This window comes from Syngnathus scovelli, chromosome 8 (genome assembly GCF_024217435.2).
Source record: "Syngnathus scovelli strain Florida chromosome 8, RoL_Ssco_1.2, whole genome shotgun sequence".
Classification (NCBI taxonomy): domain Eukaryota; kingdom Metazoa; phylum Chordata; class Actinopteri; order Syngnathiformes; family Syngnathidae; genus Syngnathus; species Syngnathus scovelli.
Window position 1 is genome coordinate 9,415,485 of NC_090854.1, and position 22,118 is coordinate 9,437,602.

The following is a 22,118-nucleotide window of genomic DNA, read 5'->3' on the forward strand; positions in this document are numbered from 1 at the left end:
TTATTGGTGATTGATGAGAAGATAACACACAACAAATAAACTTTATACAACGACCGACCACTCAGCAAGACAGTTTTAAGAGACACCTCGTCTCTTTCGTATACACCCTCACACTTTCTGCCCTTCTGGAGTCTGTAAAGAAATAGTAGTTTTATTCCAAGTACTTGAGTGGGCATAATGAGGATTTCTCCACTAGTGATTTTCACCATCATTAATTAAGTTAAAGCTGGCGAGTGGTGGGCGTGAGCTGGGATATAAATAGTCAAAGTGCTGAACCATTCAAAGGTAAAAATAAATAAAACAAACAAACAAATAAATTAAAATAAATAAATAAATAAATAAATAAATAAATAAATAAATAAATAAAGGACTATATGAGGAGAACATACAGTATAGGATGTACAAAAATAATCAAAAACATTTTAAATTGATGCAAGCACAAGTTTTTGGGGGCCTCCACGTGCAGTATATTTTCTGTATAGGCAATAATAATTCTAATAATAATATAAACTCTCAGTTCATCTTTATACAATACAATCAGCTTTTCCAATTCATTATAAATTATACTTTACATCTTTTTCTGTCAATGACATATTTGTTCCTATGATCATTGCATTTTCTTTTTTTTTTTTTTTTTACACATTCCGTGCTGTCACCAATTTGGGCAAGAATGACGGGAAGCCATTAGATGGAAGAGGCAGCTATTTCAAGACCTTTCAGGTGGCTTGGCAGTGCTCAAATAGTTGGTGTGGAAAAGGTCAGCTATGACATTCTTAAAAAAAAAAAAAAAAATGGATGTCAGCATCCTACCACTCACTCCAATCAACACCAATGAGAGGCTATTCTATTTATAACAGGGAATTTATTTGATCCAAATCTTTTCTCTGATTCTTTGAGGCTGCTGAAGTGCCAAGTGGAGTGTTGGCTTCCACTTCATCCGCCTCGAGTGCGAGCCAAATTTCAGCCTTTTTCTCAACTCCACTTCAGGCATCTGATTACAAGTTACAGTGCATTAACCATCAGAGATAACTACTACACCTAACCAGTCTCTGGAAAGCCTTTTTGAAGTCCTCATTAAAGATGGTGTAGATGAGGGGGTTGATGAGTGAGTTGATGTAACCCAGCCACGTCAGAAAGTCAGCCATCTCCATCGACGTGCCGCAAGAGCCGCACGTGTTGACGATCACCTCCTTGACAAAAAAGGGCAACCAGCAAATGACAAACGCTCCGATGATCAAACCCAGCGTGGATGCAGCCTTGCGTTCCCTCGCGCCCGAGATGCGTGGTCCTTGCGAGAGCTGGCTCCTCCGTGACTCACTGCGCGAGTCGTGCCGACGGCTCTTGCAGTGGAACTTTTTCACCGAAATACGCATGCGTTCGCGTGGCGCCTCCTCCGTCGAGGGATCGGAGAAAGATTTATCTTGCGGGCTGACGGGGTCCGGACTCCGAGGCCCGCCGTCTCCAGCGGGGTAGGTGGAAGGGATGGAGCTCCCGTTGGTCATGCACGAGTGACGGCTCGCCCTGCTGGCCTCCCGACGCATGTAAAGGGTCTGAGCGGCCCGGTAGATTTTAAAGTAGAGGATGAGGATGAGCAAAAGGGGGATGTAAAACGCTCCGAGGGTGGAGTACAGAGTAAAAGCGATGTGGTGGTGGAGGATGATGCACTGGTCTTCCTGATCCGCATCCCCCGTGTAGTACCTCCACAACAGAGGAGGAAGCGAGATGAGGATGGACAAGAGCCACACGACGGCCACCATGGCTCCTGCTCGGGCACCCGTACGTTTTCGTGAGTACTCCACGGCGTCTGTGATGGCCCTGTAGCGGTCGACGGCGATGGCGGCCAAGTGGAGGATGGAGCATGTGCAGCAAGTGATGTCCACGCTCAGCCAGATGGTGCACACCACCTTACCCATGACCCAGGTTTCTTTCTGAATGTATATGATGCTAAAGGGCATGACCAGAACGGCCACCAGCAGGTCGGTCACCGCCAGGGAGCAGATGAGGTAGTTGGCGGGGTGATGCAACTTGCGGGTGACGGCGATGGCGGTGATCACCAAGCAGTTGAGGAAGGTGGTGACGATGGCCAGCACGGAGAGGGTCACCGAAAGGACGATCTTCTTGGGGGGCGGTTTGGCGGGCTCCAGGGCATCATAATCACCGCTGCTGGTCGCAAACACCCCTTCAGTGCAGTTGGGAAAATCCATTCTGAGCAGAATTAAAAAAAAAAAAAATTCTCATGTCCATTCACAACAATATGAAAATAAGCACATATGATGCTAATGCTAAATTTTAGCATTGCAGGTGAGCTGAAGTCATCTGAGTTCAGCATTCCAAACACGTTTTAAAACTTCATAACATTTGACAAATGATGTGCTTTTATGCTAACAAAACATCTTTTCAATTAAAGTGTTTTTTAATATTCAAGGTCGAGATTTGAAATATTTATTGTGTGGTTTGAGATGTTTTATTCCAATTCAAAACTACACACCTGGTAAATGTCTACGGGGTCTGCAGTGATTTTTTAGACAGCAGTGGAAGTCCTGCACTCATCCGTTCTCCATGTGAGCTCTGCCATTACATCACCTCTCGCTTGCTCATCGGTACCTAGAATAGACTGATAGCAAAACAGAAAGAGAAGAAAGTGAATGAGATAAAAAAATATATATATTCCTGTACCTACAAAAAGAAAATTGTTCGCCAAATTGCCTTATATGATTAAAATTTTATATATTTTGGGAGGTTCAAACTAGACCGGCAGTTTGGGAGCTTTCCTTTGATTCATAATTCTCTATTAATTTGAGTTTGAATCCAAATCCTCAGGTATGAGTGTCATGGCTGCACTCCCTCACGCTGGGCATAACTCGTCCTGAAGACATGAGTGGGAACTGTTGCTATAGAAACACCAGAAGTAGACCTACCGTACTTTTAATGTGATAAAAGCAGAAGCAGCCAAACTCTTCTCTTCGCCGAGACTATTTGGTTGCTGGTAGATGGGGTAGATTATTTTTGGGTATACGAGTCAACCTCTAATAATCAATCTTGAGAAAAAAAAAAAAAAAAAGAAAAAATCAAAATGAATAAATACATTTGAATTAAGTCGAAATGTCTACATCCAAATATTTGTTTTTAGATAGACTGAATAAAATTTTATTACATTTTCTGTCATTCATACTTGACTGTAAATATTAAAAAAGTTTTTTTTTGTTTTTTTTTTTGTTTTTCAGCTGCGGTTGATTATGCTTCATTGACTGTGAAATTATAATTTTTTTTTTAACTAAATGGTTTCCCTGAAATGAAATGCTCTCCTCTGATTTGACCAAAAATACATGTATTGTGGTCTTTAGAAGATATATTTTGTTTTCCACCCTCTGGATGAAGTTATTAGAGCTCGCCATATGTGTTAATGTAGATTATTTTTTTGCACACCGTGACATAAGGTGCATTTGGAGATACTCATGCTTGAATACATAAATAATTATACGGATTATTATACAGTACGTTGACAGAATGCACGTACGGTGTCAGCATGTTGCTGAGCAACTTATCTGCTTTTGTCATCAAATGTTCTAAGCTGCAGGTATTTCGCTCAAGGACATCTGAAGATAAGCCGCATTGGACCAGAGTAGATGTAATTTCTTTTTTATGAAGAAAGAAAAAAAGGCTTGTGCAAAAATTCACAGAATGGGCAAAACAAGTTCTGACTGCAGTGTTGAGAGAATTGTGGTCAGGTTAGATCCAAACACAAAAATGTCAAAAAGTTGCGCAAGTGTCAAAGAGGGTCAACACCGTGACATTTAATCTCATTCTTACTGTCCTCTTAAGAGCAAGTGTGAAACTGCAGCGATATGGGCACTAGCACAATCACGAGCGTCTGTTTGGGAAGAAAGAGAACTGTGCCGTGACTGACATTTATTTGCATCTCCAGACAGCAGCAAATAAATAATGCCCGGACGATAAAAGGGCACAGAAACACTCCTTTGGCTTCGTCTGCTTTTTTCTATTTAGTATTGAAGTGAGGCTACATGGCAAAAGGCACCTTGTAAGGTGATGAAAAGCTTTTTTCTACTTTGAAAATTTATCATGTGGATGCAAAAGACACTTTCACATTAAAAAGTCATGTAATTGAATAAATGCACACACAGCATTTGTGAAGACCGCGTGCAAATTCAAAGTCACTTTTCTAGCTAGTTAATCATCATAATTGTGTTATTTCTCGTGAAAGATGCATCAAGTTGGAAAACCATTCCAGGTTGATTATTTATCATGGGTATCAGAATTGGCTCATTTGTACGGTGCATTTATGATAATCTCTGTTATCTAATCATTGTGACTTTCTGGAATGAATATTTGAATAAAATGATTAATACTTGTATGCAAATCAACCATGGCCATATGGTAAACAGAATTCTCCCATGCACATTCTTTGACAGTGGGAGAGTTTTGGAATCCACTGGTTATTAATAATTCATAAGTTTTCATGATTATGCAATGAGAAAACGATTTTTTTTTTCTAATTTGAGAGCTATGAGATTTGTTTATCATCAGCAAACATTTTTTGGTAGTTTTTATACTCAGTGAGTAATAATCAGCCTCGTGTTTAATGTAGACCGGTGAATCCGTCAAAACTAATTTCCTTATGGGATGGCAAATTTGAATTAGCTGTAATGATTGGAAAAAAATTACATTTGGAAAAATTGCCCACATAAACACGACATTGAAAAACAAAACAAAGGACATTAGCCCAATACACTTACAATTATTAGTCCTATAAAACTCAAGTGTGACTCATGCTTCTCGCTCCTGGCTCGCCTCATTTGACGGATATCCACTCGGGTTACCTAATGAGGTACGGAGTGTACATAAACTACATCAAGGCAAATGAGGCAAATGATTTTAAGTGCTGTGGTGTAAATAGAAGGAAGAACAAAACTCTTCTACAGGCCTGTTCAGCCAAATTTGTTGCCATGTGATTGATGTGCTCGGCCAATCGAGGTTTTCCGCTTAATCACGATCTCGGTAATAATTAATTAAGTCTTGTAATTTCAAGACCTGACTCGAGCTGCACTGACAGATTACAGTTATTGACCTGGCAGCCCGTCTAATGGAAGTTTATATCTTCACATCTCCAGGCTATTGAACAAAGAACACATTAGAAGGTTCTGCTCTTTGAGTTTAGTAACTTTTTTTATTTTTTCTTGTGTACGCTGAGGGTGATTTTCCATTGTAAACTAGATTTATGAATTATGACATAATGCCAGTCTAAAAAAAAATGTATAAAAAAAACAAAAAAACAGCACAAATTCTTTTCAATTGAGGAAGCGCATGATAATGGGAATAATAGATAATAGAACAAGAAACATAGAAATAATACAATCTATGTCTCTCTGTCGTTAAAGTAATGATTTGAAAAAAAAAGCCCCCCGGTCAAGCAATTCTATTTTTTGCTCTCCAACAAGAATGCAAATGCAGCACTTATGTTTTTTAACACGCGTTTTCCATTAACCGTGAAACAAAAGATTTCCTGCTTAACAGTGCCAAGGGGTGATTGTAAGAACAATGAATTTTATCTTTGAGAAGCATCTTTAGACATTTATTGAAAGCTTCACAATGGGAGTATTTAAGAAGGGGGCGTGTATTCCGTCCGAATTTTTTTTTTACATTCAACAACGACTGAAAAGAGCACAGGAAGTGCAATGTCGAAAGCCCTAGAAACAATCAGGATATAGTGATGCTGCAAATGATGAAGCGAGATTTAGCGGCACAACACAATCAACTCGCAAGGTCGAGGAAACATTTAAGCAAATTACAAGTGCTCACAAATGGAGATTTTACCCTTTCTAGAGACACAATTTTAATCAAGTTTCAGAGACTTGCTAAATAATGATAATGAAACTGCAGAGTGAGATTGTTCTAAATTGACCGACCGGATTAAAAAAAAAAAAAAAAAACTTCGTAGGGCACTCATGTTTCTTTCTACACATAAAAACATCACCGTACTTGTTAAACAGCTTATTAAAAATTGGCAAGGTGACTTTGCTGACAAGCTCAGATGTGAAAAGCCTTCAAGATAATAGGTTGTGTTCAAAGCACCCTAAACACTTTTCACCACGGACTACTTGACAATGTGTCAAAATTGAAAACACCGATTAATTCAAATTACCCATGTGCAAATATGTCATTTTATCAAACTGTTTAAATTCACTCACGACTCTTTAATTAATGAGCACTTTTTTTTGTCACGAGCTTTTTAAATGCGAAGAAAAAGAAACAGCATGTCTGGCTTAGTACTGATGAGGAGGAGGATGGTGCTGAGTTCCAAATAGCTATAATGGTACATTTGTGGCTTTGTTTGACAACATTTATGACCTCTAACTTGCTGTGATCTGAAGCAAGAGATTGCTTTGTGGCTTCCGGGTAACGACTCCGCTCGTGGTCACAAGCTAAAAAAAGAATATTGATGGTAAATAGAAAATAGTTGTGCTGTGTGCCATAAAAAAAATGATCATCATAGCATAACTTTCATGTGCTAAACAACATGCTAGGCGTTATCACATGTTTCCAGTGGGTAGAAGGCACGCCAATGACATCTTGCCTTCCGTTCGCCTTTGTTTAGCTCATGAACAGCTTTGCCTAACCAAAGCCTGCTCATTGCAGATAATGCAATGCACTGAAAACAATCCAAACACATGAAAGTTAAGCAGTAGGTTAGGGGATTATTTCATACAGGACTAATTATTTGTTTGATCACACCACTTTATGTTACATACGGTTTTCAGAATCAAATTGTTTTGTTTACATTTGGAACAGGCAATGGACTGTACTACTCATAGGACACTTTTAACTTTGATGCAAAAAGGTGCGGTCTAATCCATTTTATATTTGAAATTGAAATGAAATGTCATTTTTATGAAAATGTTGTGGTAGTTTTACTGTATTCAATATTCCAGTCAAGCATTTTCACGCATGCGCGCACGCACACACACATTTAGTGGTGCTAAATAGTTGGCTGAGGCTGTCATTTAAGGTGCCAACCATAATTGGTACGGATTCTGCATCTTGCTCAAGGACACCCTGACTTCATCTCCGAGAAATATCTCGCTGATTTATGCAGGGTTGCATGAAGGAAAAAAAAACACCTTTCCTGGTTCTTTTGCCTAAATGTAAAATGAGGTTATTTTGCAGATTTTTTTTTTCTAACAGGTTTGTGCAACCTTTAGTTCATCACACTTGGTTCCCTATCACTGCGAGTAAAGGTCTTTAACAAGTACATAATTTTGTCACGTTAACTTGATTCATCATGGGAACGACACGACTTGAATGCACCAAATTCTTTTAATGACTTCATGAAGGTCCTGCAAAGCTGAAAGCTTTTTCAAACAAGTGATTCTTTTTGCATCAAGGACTTTGGAACAGTTAGTAATGTTTCTCAATCCATTTACATTGAAACTGGTTGAAGGGCACTAAATGTAGTGAAGAGCTTGTCTCAGAATTTTTCTTAGTTTCAGACAAAGCTTTCCATCCATTTTCAAATGCTTAACCATTTGTGGCAAAATGCAGACGTACTATGTCCAGTCAGCATTCGACTATATTTTACATTAGTACGTGACAAGCAGGTGGCCTCCAGATTTGATATTGTCTTCAAACACAAAGCGACAAGATTGACAGTAATTCCTTTTAACTGCTTTGTGTTGAAACCCAGCAATTTTCTTTTCTAATGTGTTTTCATTGTGGTAAATCACAAACCTTTCTAGCCTTAAATTAAAGCCGACCACCTGCTGTGTCTTGTGTAGGCAAAGCTAGCAGCCTGTTAGCATAGCGCACCTCGGAACAAGCTGATTAGTTCTATTTGGCTACCTCCTGCTGCGTCGCAGGTTTTTATCCACAACACAAATAGATACCCAGACATCATGGAGGAAGCCCATCGGCATTCTTGGATGCGCCAACAGGAGGTTGACTATTACCGTATTTTCCGCACTACGAGGTGCACCTAAAACCTCAGATTTTCTCAAAAGCCGACAGTGCGCCTTATAATCCGGTGCGCTTTATATATGGACTAATATGGATTCGTGGATGAGGACTAATTTATTAAAGTAAGATTTATGTGTTTACTTTGTGTGTTGTGTGATATTAACGTTTGAGCAACGTTGAGTTATTGATATATTGTTATTGTTTTCACTATTTCGAGTGTTACTATATTGTGATTGCATTAACGTTTGAGCAACGTTGAGTTATTTATTCTATGCGCCTTATAATCCGGTGCACCTTATATATGGACAAAGTTTTAAAATGGGCCATTCATTGAAGGTGCGCCTTATAATCCGGTGCGCCTTATAGTGAAGAAAATACGGTAATGAAAGCAGCCCACTGTGGTTTTGTTTAATAAGTCAGCAGTCTATCAATTAGAGGTATAAAGGATGAGATGGTGCGTGACGCTGCGAGTAATGAAGTCACCATGCGTTTAAAAAAAAACACAAAAATACCCTGTAAATTTTACAGCCTGTTTCTCCAAAGCCTCCTACACAAAGTTAACAGCTTTTAAAGTAGCTGCAGCAATGCGTTAAGGGCAATGAAAATCCTCCTGCGATGAGTAATGCACAAGTGGTGTACACTGAAATGCATTTTTCAAACACTCATCAACGCTCGAGTCAAAGCTCAGGTGCTAAAACTAGACATACCCTTACGTGTAAAAAGTAAAAGGACTGTTTGTTATTCAGCGTTAGAATATTTGGTCTATTTGGAGTATCCTCCGGAGCCCTCTGATACACGGCAAATATATTCAAGAGAAGTTTTGGCTTGACTGCGGTTGACCGGCGAGGATGCCACGTGGAAGAAGGGTCACAGAAACACTCGGAAATGTTGTACACGTTTTTCTAGGAGTTAGAACGCTTGCTTGGCTGCAAAGGTTGGGTACAAGAACCGGTTACTAATTAGTGGAGTCGCTTATGCGAGCGAGCACTTTACAGTTACACTTGTCAGCTGTGGTGTGCAACGCCGAGAATTGTCACGTCGTTTGGTAGAATTCATGACAACTCTAATAGGAACAAGTGACTGAGTGACTGATGTGTCAGGAGCTCCCAGTTTTGGCTGATAGCAGCATATTCAAAGCCGGCGAGTTCCTGAGAATTTCCTTCTATTAAAAAAACAATGGAGTAAAAATCTTCTGGTGTGTTCTGGAATCAATATGAAGAAGAAGAATAGCGTGATGATTTTTTTGTTCCATAGAGTACAACAAAATGGAACAGACAAGCCATTCAAGAGATATTGAAGAACAATGGCCAACAGGGGGCTACTGAACGGGAAGTCAACAATCGCCTTTGAAATAAGAAAAAAGGAGGAAAAAAAATATCTGAGCTCAGCATGAATTTGGGGGAACAACACAGCACACAACATACATGATGAGACATCAGCTGCCATTGCAGATATTTGGTGTAATTTCAAGTCTGACCAGTAGGAAGCAGTATGGAGCCAGAGGAAATCCAAACAAGAAAATTCAAATCAGCTTACTTATGGCTGATCACATCTCGACATAATGCAAATAACTCAATAATTCCCATAATTCAAATATTTCCTGATGATAATGTTTGTGAGGGATATGAGACTTTTCCGAACTTTGATCGCAAAGGAAGAAAAATGCTAAGGTTTGGTCTGATTGTCAGAGCATTGAAGTCAATGCGTTGTCAGAATGAAGTGGAGACATTTCCCAATGTCAAGATGCCATTTAATCTGCACTCATTGAGCTGCGAGGCATTTTCGTACGTTTAACTGTTTATCGTTAAACTGCAATTTGAACACATATTGAATCTATTACCGCTGACAGTCTTAAATGAAATTAAATGAAACTAGCGATATGTGTTCTCCTGGGTCCTCACAACAAAGTGGCATCACATGACAGTCTGTCTTCATCACAATCAATTAAGATTTTATACACAGCATTTTGTTGTTTCCCATTACAATTACAATGTTAGTCTCTGGCCACGCAAACTCGTCTGTGCGCAGTTTGTAATATTTTGTTGAAAGCTTTTGTGAGTGCAACCCTTTATTTACTGCGACGCGCCTAATATTGTTTTAGAGCTTTGTTTATGATTTCACGTTCAAATAATTTTGCTGTGCAAATAATGCTGTGTTTGTGCTGGTAGATAAAGACCGTTATTGAGTTCAGATCCATTTGGGGAGTTGACGTTTGGGATATAAGCTTGTAAACGCTTCAAAATAGACACTAATGTCGTGTTTTCATGTTGACATTAACAGTCGTCTTTCAAATAGTGGACTCCAATGAACCCCGAAGGGAAATAAGCTGCTTGCCAGAAAACAAGGAACAAGAACAAAAAAAAATTAATATAAATATGAATAAAAAATGAAGCGGGCCTTCTGGCTCTTAGCAGAGAAGGTAACAGAACAAGTAGGAGACAAGGTTCCAGGTGTTGTGCTTACTGAATAGATCCATTTAGAATCTCCAAGGTATGCTAATCTGAAAAGGTTTCTTCTTGCTTATTTGTATTTTATTTTTTTTTTTGCCAGAGGAGAACTTTGAATCTCAGAACTGTGAGAGCGTGGCTGTCCCTCTAAGTCACTTTGATTTGAGTGCCATCATCACATTATCCAGAGGTGGAATCCTGCGTTAACTGCAACACCCACTCTCCCCTTACGTTACACCCCCCCCCCCCTTCACGCACACACACACACACACCTCTTCTTCTCATAATAGCCCACTCACCAATCTGCAGTCAGTCATCACATTGTGAACTGGAGCTCTCTAACTGGACATCAGAGCTATTTCATTGATGGACATCCCAGGCAAGCATGGAATCGCTTGTATCATCACCAGCAATATGAAATTATCTTTTTCTTTCTTTTGTGCTTTTATGGGTGGAGAGCTTTGGAAAACATGTGGGCTGAAAGTGACAACCATGCTTCATCATCTGCAAGAAAATTACTTTTCTTTATGTAATCCAAATCGCCTTCAGGCTGCAATGGCACACGTTGTAAGGAATTGGGGGAAGAAAAAAAAAAACACGCACAGAGGAAATAAATTATTTTACAGTCACGTGCCTTGCAGGGATAGATTGCATCCATGAAAATACTCATGTCTTATTAATCACCATGCAAATGACATTGTCTGATACAATAACTGCTCAGTCAATTAGGAAAAAACACGACATCACGTTTGAACCACATCAAATATTACTAATAACAGTACTTCAAATTTTGCAGACTGCTAAATGGCAAGTGTGCCTTGAAACACTTGAGTGAGTTGAGTTAAGGGATTTGGGGGGGAGGGGGAGCAAACAAAAAAGAAAAACTTACCCGGCTTCTAGCGGGCATAAAGAGAAGATGATTACATTCCTTGAATGTAAGTGCGTCCATTCAGCTCACAGCATCTTCCACGCCGACACCCATCCACTGTGGCGACCGGGGGGCTGGCAGACGCGCCCACGTGAGCGCGCGCGTCCTGGCCGCGCTAAGACGCGTGGCCGTGCGCGGAGGAGGAGAGGAGGAGGAGGAGGTGTGAAGACGAAGATTGGGTGCCTATCAGCTCTCGAGTTGGCCACGATATTAAGAAGATAAGCGCTTCTGTGGGATAAAATGTTAAATTGAATAAGTGACTCTTTAGTAATGATTAAAAAAAGTCGTGACATTGCATGCGTGTGTGCTTTTGTATGACCTCTTTGCTAAAAAAAAAAGAAGGTAGGAATTAATGTGTCATCATGTCAGATAGGTTGTGCAAATCATTAGTTAGAAGTAATTAGCAAGAGGCAGCATGCAAACTTAAGAAAACAATTCAGAAAAACCCATGACGCAAATGACTTCCTGGCAAGTTGGCAATTGCACTTTTCAACGTACGTGCATTACCGCCACCTACAGGACTGGAGTGGCTCATTAATGATTTCCTCTGATGGCAAGCTTTTTAAAAACACCCAGAGGAAGACAGGAAAAGTCAGATAATGTCTAGGGTACACCGTTTTAAAATGGGAGGGTGGTATTTATTCTCGCAGATTGATGCGACATAAAAAAATGCCACCTTTGTCGCCTGTGCCAAAAACCACTACCGGATTGAGAAGAGGACAAAACCACACTGTTATTATTGTTTGGCCTTGAGTTGTGTTGAGCTGGTTTTGTAATTCTTTCTTTTCAAAACTGCAAAGAAATGAAAGCGTTTCTTCTCTCTTTTTTTTTTTTTTACTTTTTAAACAAACTCACTTGGTGTTCTGTGAAGGAAAGTTAGTCTTTCGCATGGCTTACGTAAGACAAATCTAAAAGACATTGCACTTGACTAATGCACTTTTCAAAGTGGCCACATTCACACTTTCATATAGAGAGAATATAAAATCTGCGTTGACAAAATGCTGTTTATGAAAAATGCTAAGAAAGTCTGAGCCAGGTTACATAATAGCTATTATATTATTATATCGAATGCATCTTAATTAGGATGTGGGAAACGGTGATTAAAAAAAACCCAAGCTGGCTCAATATCTTAAATCGGAGGTGTGATACATTTCCCATCAATCTTTAAAGCTCAGCTCACTGTGAGGGAGGCAAAGAACGACCATCTGGATACACTGAAATATTCCCTGTGGGTTTGTGCTTTTATTTTTTCTTTCCAACTACAGAAAATAGTTGATATTTTTATAGCCGCAGTATATTCAACAGGTCATCGTTATTGGCAGCGTGTTTCTTGTGCAATTCCCAATAGTGCGTATACAAATACAGAACTCATTGAAGTGAAACTAAACAGGGCAGTTTGTGTCAAGCCCTGCTGTGTGACAAATATAGAAACCAGATCTATAAATAACAAGCAAAGGAAGAACACAGGCCGAGTGTGCTAAAACGGGAATAATAATTTATGATAATAAGTAGACGCTTGCTTGCTTGCTTGCTTGCTTTCTGTTTACTTTGGGTGACAATGCAAATATTTTGTCATTTTGTTCCTGACAGTTTGAAAATGTATGAGAATCTTTCACTGCCCTCCAATAGAAGAGGCAAAAAGTACAAGAAATCAAATACTGGAAAAAAAAAAGTTAAAATTAAAATTATTGCTCAACCCTCTTTACAAATGAAAAATAAAAATGAATCTTGTCAATTATTTCCGCTCTTCTGCTCTGTTAACTTGACACATGAAAAAAAAAAACTCACTTCACAGCTGAGCAGTTTTCAAAAGGGGGCACTCACAGAGGACTTCAAGTACAGAAAAGTACTTTTCAAGATGTTTTTTTTTTTTTCTTTAAACCTGCCGCATTACCTCCAGTTGGATTAAAGTTTCCAATATTAATTCCTACTCTGGGGCCAAGCAAAAGTTCCCTTAAAAAAGCAACCAGAACGATTCAAAATATCCTGTTCGTTTCATCGGCTTCTTTTTCCCCAAGGCTCATTTTCTTCTAAACTCTATGGACAGAAGTCTTTTTGGACTCAATACAAATATATTTTTTTATTTTTATACAACACTGATCTAAACATAGAAAAACTAGCAAGGTGATTAAAATTGCCTGAGCCCGCTGACTGCAGTGACTTTTTAAATTGTTACTAAAATGTGATTACTGAAGCCATTTTATTTTTGTATTTAATGTTAATTAAGTCAATGTCTGTAGCGGCGATAACGGCGACAACATAAATCCGAGGCGGGGAGCAGCTGTTTTATGTTCTCGGGGAAAACTTCCATGTCCGTGTTCTTTCGATCACTTCAACTTTTTCCTCTAAATCGCCTGCCCTTTTCTTAATTTACCTTCATCGAATTAAGGAACAAACATGTCAGGTTGAACATAACCCAACATTATTTTCTCCCTAATGCCCAAAATCTTGCTAAAGACATCATTTATACAGAAATCAATAACATCCAGTAAATACTCAGAGGGGATTTGTTGGTCTAATCCTCACGGATTGATGTTCATTCTGTCAGTTATTATCACAGGATAAACCTGTGAATTATGTACCGGTTTTCCCCCCAAAAAAAGAATTCAGTAAGCTCTTTAAATGAAATGTCTTTGACAGCAGGCTCTCTCAACAATTGTCCGAGCTAAAATTACTTAAGCCATGCTGTCAGTCCTACTGCTATGTGTGTGTGTGTGTGCGTGTGTGTATGTGTGTGTGTGGCTCCATGGAGACAGAAGTGTATGACAACCAGCCAGTAAATTTAAATATCCTTTTAACTATTTTGTGCTCCTTTGTGGTTTAGCTCATTAAAAAGGACACCTTTCAGATCAGCCGCGGGAATTGGGATTCAATTAATGCTTTGTATATTCACAAATGTGTCCATTTGAATTTTGACTGATCAGGGCTGCTTGACAACAAATTCCCATCTTGTTGTTTTTTGGCAGGCTGCCTGTCTCTGAGCATGACAACCTAGCTTAGTCTAGCTTATTTTAGCAAGTTGCTATGTTTACCGTATTTTCCACACTATAAGGCGCACCTAAAAACCTCAAATTTTCTCAAAAGCCGACAGTGCGCCTTATAGTCCGGTGCACATTATATATGGACCAATATGGATTTGTGGATGAGGACTAATTTAATAAAGTAAACTTTACGTGTTTATTTTATGTGTTGTGTGATATTAACATTTGAGCAACGTTGAGTTATTGATATATTGTTATTGTTTTCACTATTTCGAGTGTCAATATATTGTGATTGCATTAACGTTTGACCAGCGTTGAGTTATTTATTCTATGTGCTTTATAATCCAGTGCCCCTTATATATGGACAAAGTTTTAAAATGGGCCATTCATTGAAGGTGCGCCTTATAGTGTGAAAAATACAGTACTATGAACTTATCTTGCTGTTTGTATTTCCACTGACTTAACAAACAAAAGGTCTGAATAAATTAGTGGGGAGCCAGATGGGGGAATGAATTCATGTTCCTCACATCAATGGGGGGTAACAGCTCAAGCTCTTCATGTGAAACCGCATTTTGGGGAGTGAGTCACTTCCAGTTGACTTGGGCATAAATACTGTAAAGATATTGAGCACTTGAAAATAGGGCAAACTTGTCTTTAGTTTAGAATTGTAAAGGAGACTTTGAAAAATACATTGTTTTCTCTCTCCAGGAGGCGAAGTTTTCTTTTTCATGTTGGAGAAGATGAATCGGCACTACTGTATTTTCATTTGGTATGTCGACATCACCAAGTCACATCTGCATAAGAGAGTGGCTCTGCGTAATGTTATTCAAATCGCTTTTAATAACCAAGCTTTGTACTCAAAGTGGCGAAGTCTGAGTGCATGGAGAATCTAAAAAAAAAAAAAAAATCTTGTCTCAAAAAAAAGTTGTTATGACACCCCTGCAGAGATGCCAGCCTCTCAAGTGTCACAACAGAGCTGCAGTGATGGCGATGACGTCGCCCGCTCGTGTGCTTGTGATCAAATGATGCCTCGCGCGACATAGAAGGAATGAATCTTGGGAGTAGAGAATTTTCAATTGCGTTCACTAGGGCCAATAAAGACCTTGATTTACAGATGAAGAATGTAGAAGAAGTGTCAAAAAAACCAAAACAAAGCACTCATTTCACCTCCTACACAACTGGCGAGCAGGACCAACACAAATCCTTTTGAACCAAATGTTCCGTCTATGGCGTGGGAACGTTTTGCGCAAGGTAGACAGCGAAGTGAAGAAACGCAGCTCGTGTCTGCTGTCGTCCATCATTAGTCATTTATGAAACACAGATGGATGCTGCCACATGTTTAATGTCATTGCCGGATCATGTTTGGGCAATCATTTCAACAAATATGGCTGTGCCGCAATTCTGACTTTAATCTCAGAATTCTGAGTTTAAATTCAGAATTTCAGAATTTCACAAAGACAAATATCGATTCGGAACTGCGTGTCCTCTCAAATTGCTTTTCGGATAGTATGCATCCTTTCTATTAACGCAACACGATAGCAGTGGATTAAGTCAGGTAAATCCTTACTGATTTATAATTAAGGTCAAACAGGATGAGTATGAAGTAAAGTTAGCAAGGATGGAAACTATCAGGATTTGAAGATGCTGCTGTCGAGTCGACGTGGATTAAATGATCATTGGAAGAGGGAGTTCATAGTTCGTACAATTTAAGAGGATGGAAGGCAGTAGCGGATGCCAACCTCATCATCAAATGATGAATTGCCCACTCATGCACATTCCTTCTGATACTGTATGTTAAATGCATAGTCCTAATTTCCCCTTTGGGATTAATGAAATGTCTTAAATGTAATCGTGACATGCATTAGCTGATTAAGCTATGATGCTTTCTGGCGCCATTTCCACTTAGGTGCAAGGTATGCATGTATTTGCAAGACCTGTGAGATGCATGAGCTGGCTGGAATGAAAAAGGCTATAAATTGTGCAAAAATTGTGACAAATCATAAAATGTGAGAAATAAAAATGATGTGTTGGTTGTGGGTGACTTTCCCACATTTGGCTTTGAAATGAAGGTAGAAAGAACTTTGAACAAATGTGAGTTTAAAAACCACACTGATGGTCTTTGTGAAAAGGCCGACCTTCACATATGTCATGTCAATAGTCAGAAATCCATTCTGACTTTTTTTCTTCCACGTTTACTTTCTGTTACATTCACTGTGAACCTCCAGGGTGTTTTTGAAGCTGCTTTGTCACTTGTGAATGCAGTAATGGACTTTCTCAAGTTTTGTGTAGGGATTTTTTTTTTTAATTGGGTTTGACGCTCAAGGCTAATCTAGCGATTGGCAAACAAACTAACTTTTTTTGTTGGATGGATTTTTGAAATATTATTATTATATTTGGAATGTACAGACTGTTAATAAACAACATTGTGCAATGTTAGCACATATGTCTCAAGGTTTCGAAGTTCTGCCTTTGAATTGGGACGGACAAATCGAATAAAAATGTGAAAATCTTCTCCAGCTCACTCACATTCCCAAAACATTGTAAACTAAGTTGTCAGTGAGTTTGAGTATTTGCTTGTCTGTCTTGGCTAGTGGCCAGTCCGAGGGTGTACCTTTCGTCCAAAAGTCAGTTGGGTGCAACTCAAATGAGAACAAGCACTATAAAAAAAAAAAAAAAGGTTGGATGGAGTCTTTACCAGCATGTATCGGATGCTCAAAACAATAAAACACACCAGCCGCGGATAGGCAAATGCTAACGCTAACAAATAGGGCAGACTTGTGCGTACAGACCAGGCGTTGACATTGACATTTGACTGAAAGACAAAAACAATCTTAACTTCTGTCATTCATCTCAATAGGCCCACTTTATTGTCTCGCAAGGCACGTAAAAAGTATACAAAGTTTTATTACCTCTAAATATTCCAACTTGTTGCCGTCAGCACTTCTCAGTTAAATTGACCACCATGGGAAAATGAATAAAGAACATTTTGTTTACAGCTTCTATAACCAGACAATCTTTTTTTTTTCAAGGATGTAAACAAGAAATGTGGAATGTACAGTCAATAGCCCCACACATCTGAGAATTATCATCACACATTTCGCTCCATTTGGTTAATGAGGTCGGCCCCAACCAAGACAGAAAACATCTTGGTTGTTCATAAATTTAAGTGCCGCAAAGAAAGCTACAGTATATTTTCTATGACAGGTGCTCTCTTGTAAACAAGACAGGAGCAGAAAGGAAAGCTCGAGCGATGTCCTTGGAAGAAATGAAGGCTGTCATTGGAAGACGCTAGCGGCGGATGAATGAGTCAAAAATGAAAAACGGCAACTTTAATCAACAGGCGACACGTCTCAGCTCTGATTTTGACGACCGAGATAAGGATGCATGGAAAATGCACATCTCATATGTGCTCTTTAGTTGAAAAGCATGTAATTTATGAATTAAATAACGAGACCTCAGTTGGAGAAAAAGTTAAGAATGGGTTTGTGCTCCTTTCCATTCAAATGCCAATTGTCTGTTAAAGAGCGTGACTTGAAGCGCTAAGCATTGTGCCGCTGTCGTGATAACGAGCCAGAGGACTCATTATACGCTGAATACTTATGAAAAGAGTGGCAGCTGGAAATGACACAATGGAAGGAAGGAAGCTAACTGGATGACACAGACAATTGGGTGCAAACAGACATGGGATAAGCATTGATCATTTCCAGGAAGGAGGGTGTGGTCTTCAAAAGAAAATCCCCATTTTTTTAATTAAAAATATACTTTTTAATTTTGTAATTTTTTTTTAATTTTAATGACATTTCTCTTAACACAAATACCAATAAAATGATTCAAAATATGGAGCGAGTGACCGTTTAAGCTCAACCATAAAATGACAATAAACCATTATTGTTAACCATTAACAAAATATTCCGCTATATATATGTGACAACAAAAATGTCACTGAAGATAAGATGAATTTTTTTCCTAAACAAAATAAAAATATAGTCAGTAAGCAGTCATGGCAATTATTTGTTTTTTATTTTTTATCCAGAAAAATAAGCTTTTTATTTTCAACATGAGTCTTTAAGGGTGCCCTGTTTTGTATTCCCATGTCCCGACTATCCCGAAACCTGATCAGTGTACGTAAGATAATATCTTATCTGTTCACATTTAAAAATACACCATCGGTGAAACCATTCTACATGGGCGATAGTATAGAAAACCGGTTTGAAAAGGAGGAATCTTTTCCAAGATTAGAATCCCAGGTCTTCTGACGCAGGTGCATTCGTTCATTCTGAGGATTATCTTTGCTTGAGTTACTTCCAGCAAGAGTTTCACAGCAGAAACCGACCTGTGCTCATTTCGTCTCTTAATACTTGCAGAGCAAAAGTAGCAAGGGCAAAGCAATTATCCCAAAGCTTTACGACCTAAAACTTCTTGGATCAATTTCTATTTACTCGCACACCAGAATAATAAACACCTACTCTATGCGAGGATGCAGTTTATGAATTTCAGCTGTCTTTTACAAAATGGTACCCCATAAAATGGATACAAAGTTGAGCACCCTCCTCTACTTTCATTCTGAACACAGGGACACCTCAGGGATGCGTCTTAGGTACCCTGATGAAACGTGTAGACATTTTCATTCCGTAACATTTCTGTCAAGGCTCTTTCCTTTTGTCCTTGTGTTCAGTGGCGCTTTGGTTTGAGAGTTGTCGGTGTATGACTTGGCGAATGCCCTCGGGTTTTCCAATCAACTCACCGCCTGCCCTTGTCTTTGTTCTCCCATCTATATCGAATCAATTTATCACTTGAGTCTGTCCTGATCCCTTTCATCACCTCGCTATTCCTCGTGTCATTCCAGCGTTATCACATTAGCTTATCAGTCTTCTCGGCCCAGTTTTCTTTAATACACTGCTTGCCCTTGTGCTCTCAAAATGGTACCGTCAACAAGTCACCAGTCTTTCTTGGTTGTTGGTTTCGTTTCCTCAATTGATTAGCGACCATTTCTCATGTCCTTCTAGATGCCCTAAATTCACATTAATCCAGTCTACCCTGTTTTCCTTTTGAGACAGACGACCTTTGTTCTCCCAACTTTGTCAAAGGTTGTGTACTTTATTTTCCCTCAGCCAATAGTAGTTGTTAATTATTTCCATTTTTCCTGTCTTTCTTGAACCAACTTTTATTTAGTTCTACCAACCGCAGAGGAATTCAACTTCCCTTTGTTTATCCTGCTGTACTCATTAAAAAAAAGAGAATTATTCAGTTCCTGCCTGCCTGCAGCTTACTTTCTTTTTGTAGGTTTATCTGCCTCCAGCCATATAAACAACTCCACTAAAACATACACACGAGCGTAAAATACAAATAAAGGTGATCTATGAACTCAAATGACCGTATACATCATAGATTGAGTAATATTATTTTTGGATCATCTATTTAAAGAAATCTTGCAAGATATGAGGCCCGAGTATATGTGGAAAAGGTTGGCGGGTTAATCAGATTGTGTTTGGATTTTGCTTCGCAACCAGATGGACTCAAACAGATGGTTCAATGAATGTTGGAATGGTGCAACGTGGCACAGCGCAAGGATCATATTCGAACGGAGTCGCTCCTTGAGGAGTAAGGACGGTGGGAGGAGGTCAAAGGTCAAAAGAGACGCTGGTTGTGTTCTCTGTCCATGCTACTGGGATGTGCAATCGTGCAATAAAGTAAATTAAAGCTACCGAGCGGAATTAAATGTTCAAATGAACGACACACCCGGCATCTCCTTGGGCCACTCAAAAAGCGGAAGCCACTAATTAAGGAAATGCAATATCATAATTACATTTCAGACAAACATTTTTTTGTGAAAATATTTCACTGCTTTTACTGTGAAAAATATCATGAAGAAAAATGCACTTTAGCCTACAAGGTCTTCTGATTTGGCAGCTGTTGTCACGCTTACTAAACCGGAGTCGTAAACGTGCTTTTTGTTTACGATCGCTTGGAAGCGCCTTGGCTAATGGAAAAGAAACACTTAAGTATGCGCCAAGGAGTAAACGTAGCTCGTAACGACACACCTCTGGATCGGGATTTCATCCAATCATGTTCTTGTCAGCTCCTCAGGTTCTCCAAACTATCTCTTTAATTGATCTAACAGCTCTGTTGCCTTTTCCTTGCAGGCAATTAGCTCTTTGCCAGTCTTTATGTTCCTCCACCTGGATAGCATTAGCTTATCAGCCCTATCTGTCTCTTCCTTTGCTTTTCTCCGCCAATAAATAGCGCCGATTCTGCCACTCATATTAGCTCATCAGTCCTGTGCTGCTTAATTTCCCTAGTTGTAAACTGCTTGTGTGTTTTGTTTATCATAATTCTGGTGTATCATGGCAGTTCCTCATAAAGAGAGCATAATACTTCATCTTCATATCTTCTACGCCGTCTTCGGAAATGATACGCGGGTGTGAGAGGCGCACAACAGCAGGCAAACAAACGGCACCTTAAAAGCGCATAAAGGATGTTGTGGAAGTGTTGCTGGGAATAACAACTTGTATTTAATTTCCGCTCCTTGCTGATTCATTTCACTGTTTCAAAATAACACCTTAGGAACACTGGCAGCTGCCATTTGCATACTGGGGTGGATGCTACACCGTGTTTGATTTATTTCTGCACAGCAATATTTTCCCTCAATGCTGTAGATGCAAAAGTTTTTTTAAAGTTAGAAAATTGATTTCATAAAGCCCTGTTGGGTTATTTTGTTCTTGTACTCATCTCTGCTGAACAATAAATAATGTATACTGTAGGCCTGGACTCAAAAAAACGCTTAAGTGCACCAAAAAATCTGTGGGGACTCAAAACGTTCCAAATGTCTGCACTGACAGTGAAAATGATCACAGTGATACCAAGATGTGTTTTCTTCACTTTGCAGCTGGAGCTGTTGTTGGAAAATTCCATTCTGTCAGTTGAGTAAACAAATGCCCCCAGTGAACAATAACTATTGGAGATGTTTGGTGAGAAACTTTTATGCTTAGCAATGACATGTTTGGTTGCTGCAATACAAAATGTCACAGTCAGAATCTTTACCAGAAAAAGTCCAGCTGTGACTTTTCAATGAATATTCTCAGATGAGTTAACTCATGCACCGCCAGCCCAATTAAAATGGATCTTTGACGTCTATAGTCGTCTTTGGCAGTGAATGAGTGTTTTTTGTGGGGTAGGAGTGTTGTTTGATACAAACACCTTGAAACAGGGAACATTACCACCTCGTGAAATTGACATGCAGTGGGAAGGTGGCGAAGCTGGATGAAAACGATACAAGACTGACTATCAATAATCATGTAAATAAAAAATTACTGAAAATGGGCTGCTACATGATGAAAAAATACTGTATTTGCTTTACACATTGGCGAAGCAGCACGATTTTTTTCCGATATGACACTGTTGAAAGTAGGTAAAACAATAATCGTAAAAGTTGAAGAACAACAATTACGTGTGCTACTTGTGGCTCACTAACGGTGCAACTACATGGCGACAAATTAGCCTCATTTTGAGTCCTTTTTAAAATTGGATGTATATTCCATACTTTACTGTCAGCCCTATGTGAAGTCATTTCATCACACCCACTTTGATGTGAATGTTTGAGCATAGAAAAAAAACGTATTTCATCATGCATTTGTAGCGGCCGGACCGCATTCATATTTTTTTCATGTTATGTCACGTTAATCGTGTCTCTTCCTTCAGAGCTGACTCATTTACACTTTCACACATTTAAACCCACAGAGCCATGTGGGTGCTCATCAGTGCACTACTCTTTCATTTAGTTTGCCCTTGTTGTGC

At 39.2% G+C, this 22,118-nt stretch overlaps 1 protein-coding gene across 1 annotated transcript; it reads right to left on the bottom strand.

Annotated features, from left to right (window-relative positions):
• Nucleotides 1-290: 290 nt before the first annotated feature.
• htr1fa (5-hydroxytryptamine (serotonin) receptor 1Fa) lies at nucleotides 291-11,444 on the bottom strand. Its single transcript, XM_049727535.2, has 3 exons — nucleotides 11,305-11,444; nucleotides 2,489-2,614; nucleotides 291-2,205 (listed from the first exon to the last, which is right to left on the bottom strand). The coding sequence occupies exon 3, from the start codon at nucleotides 2,202-2,204 to the stop codon at nucleotides 1,020-1,022; it is 1,185 nt and encodes a 394-aa protein (XP_049583492.1). The 5' UTR covers nucleotide 2,205; nucleotides 2,489-2,614; nucleotides 11,305-11,444; the 3' UTR covers nucleotides 291-1,019.
• Nucleotides 11,445-22,118: the final 10,674 nt, after the last annotated feature.